General features: G+C 40.5%; 1 protein-coding gene across 2 annotated transcripts; it reads left to right on the forward strand.

The window, feature by feature from the left end:
• Positions 1-6,773: 6,773 nt before the first annotated feature.
• Positions 6,774-10,691, forward strand: LOC144709622 (CASP-like protein 3A1). Of its 2 annotated transcripts, none has more exons than XM_078583206.1 (4): positions 6,774-6,949; positions 7,053-7,233; positions 9,712-10,139; positions 10,259-10,691. In XM_078583206.1, exons 3-4 carry the CDS (start codon positions 9,946-9,948, stop codon positions 10,593-10,595), a joined length of 531 nt encoding a protein of 176 aa, XP_078439332.1. In that variant the 5' UTR covers positions 6,774-6,949; positions 7,053-7,233; positions 9,712-9,945; the 3' UTR covers positions 10,596-10,691. The 2 variants fall into 2 exon arrangements, with proteins under 2 accessions (XP_078439332.1, XP_078439333.1); XM_078583207.1 differs by having other exon boundaries at positions 7,053-7,174.
• Positions 10,692-10,941: the final 250 nt, after the last annotated feature.

The raw sequence follows: 10,941 nt of genomic DNA on the forward strand, positions 1-10,941 counted from the left end.
GCGTGTAATCATTATTGTTTAAAAGAAACATACACATGTGTCGGTTGCCTCGTGCATTTAATGCACGCGACTAACCGAGTGCTGTACACAGAGATCAACTCTCCGTGCGCATTTACTACACGAAAAGAATAAAAAACATACCTTTTTCTTCTCGCTCTTTGCGCCATTACTTTAAAAAAAAAATCATTAGCTCATAATGGCATCGCGTACTGCGATGCCATAATGAGTAAATAATGCTCTCTCTTATTAGTATTAAAAAATATGCATCCACTTATTCCCCCGAATTTCAAGAGAATGACGTGGATGCCATGTGATATTAATATATTATAAAATGCCAAATAAATTAAACGTGCATTATTTAAATTTTTAAAATCATTTCTTGGCTAAATATTATCAGAAAATTATATAAAAATATGAAAAATCCCATAAAAATTAGGAAGGCCCTTACTAACCTTTGGCCAAGTATTTAAGGCCCTGAAAAAAAATATTTCTTAAATTGTAAGTTATTAGAAACAATAATAAAATACCATGTACAAAATACTAAAAATTAGAAACAATAATAAAATCAAAGTGTAAGTTATTTATCTCCATTTATATATGATAACATGCAAATATGGCGATCGAAACACAGAAATATAATATAATATTCATCAATTAAACATGATAATTTGCAAGCTATCAGTGTACACGTGCGCATGGGGCGCCCGCGTCTATAACCACGGACGATGTGCTTTTTACGGGACCTTCGCTAAGGGGGCTCAGACTGACGCGATGCCATGTCAGCCACGAGAATAATAAGAGAGAGTTTAAAATAACATTATTATTGTCTTTTGTATTTTCTTTCCATGGTTACATATGGTGCCTTTGAAAAGTGTGCGCACGAGAGATGAGGAGACACTCAATTTCAAGCAACTTGACATTTTAATCGAAAAAGAGAAATGAGGAAGCGGCATAGACGATGATGAGGAGAGAGAAAAATCACAAGCTAGGATTGCTCCAACTTCAAAAGTCCATATCTTTTAATCTACAACTCTAATTGAGCCGAAATTTTTTTCACCGCTTCGTCTTCCCTCCTCTTTCCATCCGTTCCTCTGAGCTATAAATAGAGGCTTGGATTGTTGTGAGATTTATCTTAAATTTTCTTCCTACTTGTGTTGCTGATGACACTATAGTGAGTTTTGAAATCCATCAAGTATGTTCTTAGTGTCTTGGGTGTGTGGGAAGAGCTTACTGGCACTCGCAAATCATCGTGATCCTGGCGGAACATAATGATCTAAGGTACGTGTCCTTGCCTTACTTTGTTTCTCTCCTGACATCATCGTTATTATAATTATAGTTTGTTACCACCTTTTGCATTTATCATTTCACTTACTTACTTTCCCATTATCTCTTTGCTATCTTTACAAGCATAAAGTTCACACATTTAATTACCATTATATCCATCACGTCCTCTATCTTTATCTCGTAACACTTCACATAATTCTATTTATATTTGATTAAATACTCTTAATTAAGTGAGAAAATTAAATCCTTAACCATTATTCCTTGTGGAGACGATACGTACTCATTTAAATAAATACACTTAATTGAGTATGGTTAAATATAATTTTATTTAATAATCTCAAATACCAACGACGAATTAAAACCCTTAAATTTGAGATTATCAATGATTCTTAGCTAAAATATTATGCGGAGCATATAGAGGTGACTGAGGGGTTAGGATGGGGATCATCCGTCCTCTGTACAGGAGGAGATTATTGAAAGAATTCAATGCAACAAAATCCCTGGACAGGGTAATGAGGATATCTGAGAATGTTTTCTTTAATGATCCCCTTAATGCATCAATACTAATTGAATATCAGATTAGCGTGACAGTTTACCAAGCCCTACGTCATTTAAGAATCTCACATGAATGAAGGATTATATGTAAATGATGAAAGATTGATAACACCCTAAATTCGGTCTTTATTTCATGCTATTAGCACAACTTTATGAATTTAAAGAGCTTAAAAAGGGGTTGTTATCATATATTTACGTAAATTTAATGTTTCCAAGTGATTTCTGATTTTTCCCTAATTTTCTGTTAATTTATAAATTTCTGAGATTTATTTGAGCTTGAAATAATTATTTTTAAATGAAAATGGCAGGTTTAAAATTTAACTTCGAGCTTAATTATTATGTGGATGAAATAGTAAATTTTCTAGAATTTTATGAAATTTTTATATAATTTATTTAGGATTTAATTGGATTTTTTGAGATTTATTTAAGTGAGAAATGAATTTTTAAGAGGAAAAGGATATATTTATAATAATAAAATGAGTTTTTAAGCAATTTCTACTCTTCTAGGGGCTTTTTATAAATTTTAATTACAATGATGCCCTCAAAAACAGTTCTTAGTCATGGTTGCAGGCTTAAAGATATTATTTAAACTGTGATAGGGTTTTATTGCAATTATTTAATTTTTTTTAATGTTTTTAGGAGAAACCAGAGGAGAGAGTGCGCAAGGGGCATATACGCAATTCCAAGATTTTTAAGGACTTTTTTGAAAAAGGAGAATTCAAAATGCGCCAGCCAATGAGAGAGCGACACGTCATGGCGTGTTAAAAAAGAAATGAATAAATAAATCACTTTAAATCCAATCAATTAAATTGGTTTAAAATTCATTTATTAATAACTTTTGGTCCTCAAGTTCGATTGAGATGATTTTTTTATGGATTTGCTTGTCTTGATCCCCTCTTTCTATCTGTACAGTTGGATCATTCAGATCCAGCCTAGATTCATAGATAAAAATTAATTCCTAAATGGGGGTAAAATGGTGAATTTTACCATGTAACCTAAGTATAAAAGCTAAATTTTGAGAGGGGAACTCATTCTTGATGGTGATCTATCACAGCTACAAAACAGAGAGGAGCTCTAGATTGGATCAACCTATCTGGTACCTTTTTCTTGTTTGTACTTGAAATTTTAGTGTATTTTGGATGATGTTTTACTTCTTCATTCTTCTTGATCTTGGTCTGAACTTCTAAATTGCTAGGCTTGAGTGGAATGTACAAGCCCTTATTGAGATTGAGAGGAGAGAATGAGAGATTTACCTTGCTATTCCAAGTGCACATTAAAAACTATAAAAAAAAAGACTTCAATTTCTAGGAGATTAAATTTCCCTTTTTTATTAGCTAATTGTGTAGTTACTTCTGAGTTATAAGACCTACAAAACCAACCAACTTTAATCAAAATTTCCCTCTCAACCTCTCTAATTGACCCCTTGGACCCTTTTCTTTGGACCAAAGAAGCCAATTTAGAGCTCCCTATTTCTTCTATTCATCCCATCTTTTATACCCTGCTTTCTAAATTTCTCATCTAATTAGGGTGATTTGATCTTCATTGAAGATCAAATCAACTCTAGTCTGTGATTCAAATAATTCAAGAAGAACATCAATTGGATTCCTTACTAGCTTCCCTTGGACGACACTCGTACTTATCACTACACATCTTAAGTAGAGTTTTGGTAAATTTATTGTATAAGCTGAAATTGACAACAACAAGGGTTTAAAATTGCATAATATTTACCCCTATTTTTGGCTTATCAACGATGATGATGCATCTTCCACAGCACAAGGGTAGCTTCCCATGGGGTTGGTAACATAACATGTCAATTGAGTTGTATTAATAGTCAGTTAATTAATCTCTATTTGGCATATTTGATCAATAAGGTGGTAATGTTTTTTATTTGGCCATTAAATTTATTAACTAGAATAACATAGGCCTAGAAGGTCCCACACCTAAGATTATTGGGGTATTGGTGTATATAATTTTACTTGATTTTATGAAAGTTCTTAAATGAAGTATAAATATGTTAGGGGCACCATTTAGGCACCGAGGCTAGACAGAGCTGGGTGCCCCCCTTTATTCCTTATCGATTTCTCCATTCATCCAAAAAAAGTGTCTACATAATGAGAATATCTACAAAGAGCTTTAAGAAGAATTGAGAATAAGCAGAGATCCAAGAGCACATTGATCGAGTGGATACTTCTCGAGGTTGAATGTGTGAACGGCTTTCTAACAATCTCCAAGGGAGCAAGTCAAGCGAGGAACAAGTTCCTCACATGGTACACATGATATTTAGCTTTTAGAGATTAATTTGGAATCAATCATTGATCAACAAAAAACTTTTGATTGAACGGCTATTTTAGAGGCATAACCAAAACTTGAATAAAGTATGGTGTGTGGTGGATTCCATGATACTCTATTATATCATTGTGTATGTAGAAAGTGGAACGAAGGAAATATGCACCTTTTAATGCTTCAATACCCACATAATTTTTAAATGTATTTTATATTTTGAAAACAGATGATGGGGGACCATCTCGCCACCAGCACCGAAAGACGTCAACAACCTTGTCAGGCAGCTTGAGCCGACGATCGCAACAAGTCGTTCAAGTACTCCGCTTGACGACACATCAGCACGTGCTTTATTTTTATCATTTATTTCTGTGGATGTAATTTCCTCTCGAATTGTGGATGGGCCTATCGTGTATTGGGCCTCATCCATTTGAATGATTTTATTTTCGTCGTGTTGAGAGGGCCACTCATCAAGAGACGTTTCCCTTGCGTATGTCTGATTGGGCAGGCCTTCAACCCTATATAAAGGCAGGCATACCCCAGAGGACCCTTTAGGTGAAATTGAATTGAAATTTGTTGAGTTTTTTTTTTCTTTAGTTATTTCATTTCTCTAGTCGATAGATCGTCCTATAGATCGTGGGATCGTGGCCTCCTTGTCCGAGTCGAGATCAACGTGGAACGTCGCCCTTGCCTGTTGGTTATCATCGGATCGTCCTCATCATCAAGACCTCTGTTCTTGGTCTGGTATTCTTTCAAGCATAGTCCAAGAAGCCATCTTGGAGTAATCCTGGAGTCGTGTGGTTTTCCCCTTGCCCACATCACCTGTGCCCGCCGCCACCAGCACTCTACCCGCACCAGTTCCTTGCCGCTTGCCAATGCTGTCCGCGCGCGCGCCCTGTGATTGTGCATGCGCTCATGCTCTCCTCCCGCCATCGCCCAGTCCTGCCCATTTCTTGATCAGGCACCGTCCCTGATGTGTGCTACCTGCTCGCGCCGCACGCCAACACTCTGCTGCACTCATGTCTGGCCGCATGCCCACTCATTGTTGCGCACCTGCTCACACATGTCACCGCCGACGCCTGCTCCACCCCTCGTGATCTGCCGCACGCCACCTGTGCCCACCCTTCCTTGGTGCTTGGCCCGGCGCCCGTGCCCTGCCCCTCACCAGCGCTGCCATGTGCCTGATTTCTGCCAGCACACCCGAGCTCGGCGCACGTTCTCTCATTGTCACCTGCCGGCACCTTGCTCCATGCCCAGTTCTCGTATTGCACCGTGCTTGTGCGCTGCCCATTGTGGACCTGTTTATGGTCCATCTGCTCCATCGATGGATATCGCTCGTCAGGTTCTATCGTCATTCTCTTCATTTGTAGTTCGATTATTTCTTACAGTATTGTTGAATTGTGACCCGTGCCTTCGAGAGTTAGGATTACCCTTGACTATTGAGCATAGCTCACCCTAGCGAGAGATAGGATAATTTTTTGTGGTAAATCACTAGTAGCTTACGGAGGGGGATTGGATGCCTTCGGGTAATTGACTTACCCCTCATCTTGTAGCGTCTACGTGGTCCAAAGGGACATTGAGGAGTCGATTGTGCCTCAACCAATCTTAGTTGATTTAATTGTTTGTTAGAATTTGTTCGTTCATTCCTCGTACTTTGTTGTCATTCTCAAAACTTGCATCATGTCATCTGCTAATTCGTTGCATACATCAATTCTTGTGGGGTAAAATGCGTCGTACGATGTCGGCCGATAGCATTTTACATCAACATAGTTTTTGTTTCAGAATGATGCATGTGGGTGAGTAGAAGAAGAAACCTGAAATGCATTCTCCTACAATGGACAAGCCATGGAAAACCTAATCTTAGAAAGGAGATCAGTAAAATCACTACAGTTTTGTGCCAAATAAATTTCTTTTGAATTTATGAAGGGAACATTGGGAAGGAGTATGGATACACTCAGCCACATAAGAAAAACTTACTCGAGAGAAAAAGAGAACATAGTGTAATTTGAGAAAGTAATCACCAAGGAGTAGAAATTTAATCAACAAAGCATGAAGAGGCAAGACATTGGAAGCCAAAGATATCAGAATGCAGAAGCTTTAATGCCAAAAAATAGAACTCCGCCGTATGGTTCCTGCAGAAAATTCCCACTTCGTGTTCGCAAACAGCTCATCCGTCAGTAAACATTTCACAAACACTGCTCGCTTCAACTTTTTTCCATTCATGCATGTTCACCAATGAGCAAACCATTTCTTCCACCCCTAGATTAGCTTTTCCAGTCAGATGCTTAATGATGTTGACGAGATCAACTTTGATGAATGGGAATGTCATCATCAATGCCGTAGACATCCGCCAACTTAAAATACTTCCATCATTATAATGACATGGTGTAGGTTTTAACATACAAGATAATCAATAATGTTGACGTGACGATGGTATGGATGATGTGGATGCTGACGGTTGACGTGCACCATTTCCTAGTCGTGGGTATTATATAGGTATATAGGGTTTTTGGTTTAGGGTTCAGGATTTAGGGTTTAGTATTTTTAATATCCCGGACAATTAATGATGTTGAGGTGATTTGCATGGATGCCGTTGACGAGACGGTTGACGTAAGCTGAGCCCTAGTTGTGGGTTTTATACTTGATTAGATCTCACGAGGGGTTTCGGACGAACAGTCTATCGAGCTTCGAGCTTCTCTGCTTCTCTCATGGCGTCTCGTCTACGGTCAATCTCAAAGCCTGCTCTTTCTGTCCTCCAATCAGCTTCGAGAAAGCGTAGTTCTTCCTCGCTGTCATCTCATCTACCTCGCCTCGCTCCGTCCCATTCAAGGCATGAATTTTGTTTCCCAATTGCCTAGTGTTTCTTTCTCTGATTTTGTTTCTTGATCTGATGTTTATCTATTCTATGTATTGCCATGATCGAAAATTTGAAGCTTGCCGGGCGAGATTAGTTCTCTGCGGTCTCTCTTGCCGTTCCACAGCGCGGTATCCGCTGCTCTTCTTACGTCTCGGCTAGGGACTGACTCGGCCGGGGACTCGAGATCGCTGTGCAAGGGTACGCTCTGCAGTTCAAACCCAGGAGTCTGATGCTTGCTTCTCGTTTCCTAGCATGGTGTAAGCATCTCGTTCGCTTTAGAGGTTCTCTGGATGTTAATCCTAAGTCGTACCCTCTTTCTGTGGTCTAATTGGGGTAAATTTCCTTCACGACTTCGGATAAGATTTCGATTTCTTCTCCTGACACCGTCATTTTATATTACTTTCTTAAATACGAATCTGTGCTCGTGATCTTACTTCGATTGTAGTCCCCCATTGCTGAATTCTATGCATCTCTCGTATTCCAGTTCCTTAGTCTCTTCGGTAGTTCATGGAATGCATGTGTAGAATTTGTGTAACGAAGAAATCTATTGATCAGTCGCATCATATTAGAATGGGCTCTTAGATTCATCACTATGGCACCAAAAAACAGAAATTATAATTTGTAAAAACGTGTCTTGTATTATTGTTGAAAAGTCAAACCTGTTTCTGTTTTTTGACTACTACAGTGTTCAGGAAAAGGCCTTTGATTTCAAGTTTGATGGCTCGCATTTGATTCGCAAATGATGTCTGTAACAAAGCCAGTTCAAGTCCCAATGTTTATTTTTCATGTATATCAGAAACTGTCGTCTGATACCTTGTCCGAGGACAAAGCAGAGCCCAATAAGCATGGACAAATATTTTAAGGTGGTAACGAATCTTCAGGGAACATGAAGTTTGTGAAAATTTTATTTGTTCTCTTGACTGCTGATCCAGGCCATAATACTCATGCTTTCAGTTCTCTGGAGTGGATATTAGGAGTTGGAAATTTATGGGAAAGGATTTTAATTTATGAGTTCCCTCCATACAAAAACTGATGGAAGTATCTAAGGAAGACTCCTTATATATATTTTGACCATAGAACCCCCAAAGTTCAGCACTATTCCACATGCTTTGGGGACGGCGTTTGACGATAGGGGTAGAATGCCAGATCAAGTAATACTAGGGTGTTTTGTGCAAATTTTGTCACCTGTCTGCCTATTTAAGGCGGATGGAATGCAATGAAATCATGTGAGTTTAAGCCCAAAGTTGTGTTTTAGGTCATTGGGATTGCCTTAATTTCTCAAGTGTTGATAAAAGGCCAATTTGGCTGGCCAGTTTAGGGTTTGTCAGGTCATCATGTTTGATACGCTCGCATGAGTGTGTCACTGCATTTTTATGTGGATGGGCCATTCTCATGTCAATGCCTCGTTGTGCCACATTGGAAAACTTTAATGTATCCTGGATGGACAACATGCAACAACTTTAAAGATTGGCATACTCTCAAATATAGTGTGCGATTTTTGGGACGGGTACGCTGGACGGTTCCGGACGGCATTCATCCCGTCCTATGTCTCACTTTTCTGGGGTTATCCCAACCTGTCCCATCCCAAAACCATCCCTTTCAGAGCCTTTCTGTCGGGAATCAGGCGCACCCCTGATGTTGAGATTTGATATGACATCCAGAATGGAAAACGATTTTTTTTTTTTGACCTATAACAAGGGATGAACACCCAACGAAGCGATAGACATTCAAACGCCTGAGGATGGGACAATTTTTTCATCCCGAAACAAAAAGACTATCCCATCCTTTGTGGCGGGCAAATTTCTGTCTCGTCCAACATCCAAGTCTCTGTATGGGATGGTTTTTCATCCCCAGAACAAAATAACCATCCCGTTCTCATGTGTGCACTATACTGTCAAAGCTTGTGGGGAAGAGCACGGATGGATGATCACTTTGGGGACCCACTAAAGAAGGAGATTAGGCCTTGCGAAATTCCACATTCAAAAGGTACTTTGACTGCAGCAGTGGATTATAGGCCCAACAACCATCTCATGCCACAGAAGAGATAAACTTGACCCAGAATATCAATGAAAATCGGCAGCATATCTAGTGTGAAGAAAATGCACGGCATATTTCGTGAGGCAGTTGCAAATTTTATTTATGCGCCAAAATTGCGGGTAATTCTTCGAGCTAGGCCAGACAATGTTGAAACGGGCTTCGAATAAATATTCTGTCTTATGAAGCATGACAGTAAACTGATAAAGAAGCTCTTCTTGCACTTTCTTAGGGGCAATCTAAGGTTTTGAGTAAATATGTGAAGTTTCTTCTAATGGCCCTAATGCAATCTAGAAAAATGATGGATGTTGATGCTTCTTTGTTGGGATCTTAACGACAGATTCTTGTCCCACTATAGTTGTGGATGATTGATTAGATCCTAGACTCTGTTGTTTTGTCAGCATTTAAAATCTTCTTCTTGTATAGTAATTATGCCTTTTCTTATGTCTGTCTGCCTCTGTCTGTCTGTTTGTCTGACTGTCTCTCTCTCTATTCTGTCTGTGTGTCTCTCTCTCTACACTAAATCTTCCCTAGTTTTTCACGTCCTCTCTTGTATCTCTCTCCATGTATATTTGTCTTCACTGCCAACATTCCGTTGTCAAAACTGTTTGATTTTTCTTTTATTCTCTCTCCATCATTTCATAATTAAAAGGAAATTATTTTCTGAAATTAATTTCCTTCCGTTCCTGCTTCCCATGCAGAGTGCGGCCTCTCCACCCCGCGATGAAGACCCGGTCGCTGTTCTTCTTTTTATTTTTCTTCCATTAATTTCCCATTTCAGAAAACTCAAAATTATCTCCTTTTTTCCATTTCCAACAAAAACAACAATTTCCGGTCACGGGGGAGGAATTCCTTATCACGGGTCTCGCCACGTGGCGGCGGTATCCTGTTCCCCCGGCCTTTAAATCCCCCCGCGAGCGGCGGCGGAGGGTAAGATGGAGACGGAGGCGGCGGCGGAGCACGTTAAGCGCGGCGGCGCCGCCGTCCACGTGGCCCTCCGCCTCGCCTGCGCCGCCACCTCCGCCGCCTCTCTCGCTCTTCTCCTCTCCTCCGAGCAGTCGGCCTCTCTCTCTTTCTACGGCTTCCACGTACCCCTCCACGCCAAATGGTCCTTTTCCGACTCCTTCCAGTAAGCCCTCTTATACTCTTCCCGACCCGACCGTGGTCGGATCCCCGACGGGGCCGACCTATTTTTTTTATTTTTTTTAGTTTTTTTTTGGGGTTGGTCAATGGGGAAGAGTTGACCAGGTATTTGGCGGCGGCGATGGCGGCAGCGGCGGCGCACTCGTTAGTGGCGGCAGCGGCGGCTGTACGGAGGAGGGGCCCGCAGCGCGCCACGTGGCTTGGGTTCGCCGCCGACCAGGCGGTGGCGTACGCCGTGCTCAGCGCCAGCGCGGCGGCGGCGGGCGTGACGAATATTAATCGAACGGGGATACGCCACGTGGCATTTCCGAATTTCTGTCGCCCGCTGTGGCGGTTTTGCGGCTCCGTGGCGGCCTCCGTGGCGTTGGCTTTTCTGACGTGGCTGCTCCTCGCCACGTCTGCTCTGCTCCACGTCATCGCCCTGTCCCGAGTTTCTCGCTAGCAAGTATATGGGATGCGAGAATGACATGCATGGTATATCATGAGATGTACTTGTCTGTATGTGGAAATATATTATGCTAGTACTTGTTTTGCATTAGTGGAGGGTTTTATGTTTATCATGCATGATAATAGCAAAGTGTTGTTTATCATGCAGAGTAAAAACTGAGTGTTGTTTTGTATTGTGAAGATACATCAGGCTTGGGTGTGGAGGGTTTATGTATATCTTGCGGGATAATAACATAGTGTTGTTTTTTTATTGATATGATTCATTAGGATTTGGGTATGGAAGGTTTTATAATTATCATGCAGAATAATAACAAAGTATTGTTTTGTGGTGAGAAGATACA

The sequence above is a fragment of the Wolffia australiana genome, chromosome 11 (assembly GCF_029677425.1).
Source record: "Wolffia australiana isolate 7733 chromosome 11, ASM2967742v1".
Taxonomy (NCBI): domain Eukaryota; kingdom Viridiplantae; phylum Streptophyta; class Magnoliopsida; order Alismatales; family Araceae; genus Wolffia; species Wolffia australiana.

Excerpts from the sequence above, each read along its gene's own strand:
- LOC144709622 (XM_078583206.1), top strand. The coding sequence starts at position 9,946 with ATGGAGACGGAGGCGGCGGCGGAGCACGTTAAGCGCGGCGGCGCCGCC. Across the intron at positions 10,140-10,258 it reads TCCTTTTCCGACTCCTTCCA|GTATTTGGCGGCGGCGATGG; the intron begins GTAAGCCCTCTT and ends AGAGTTGACCAG.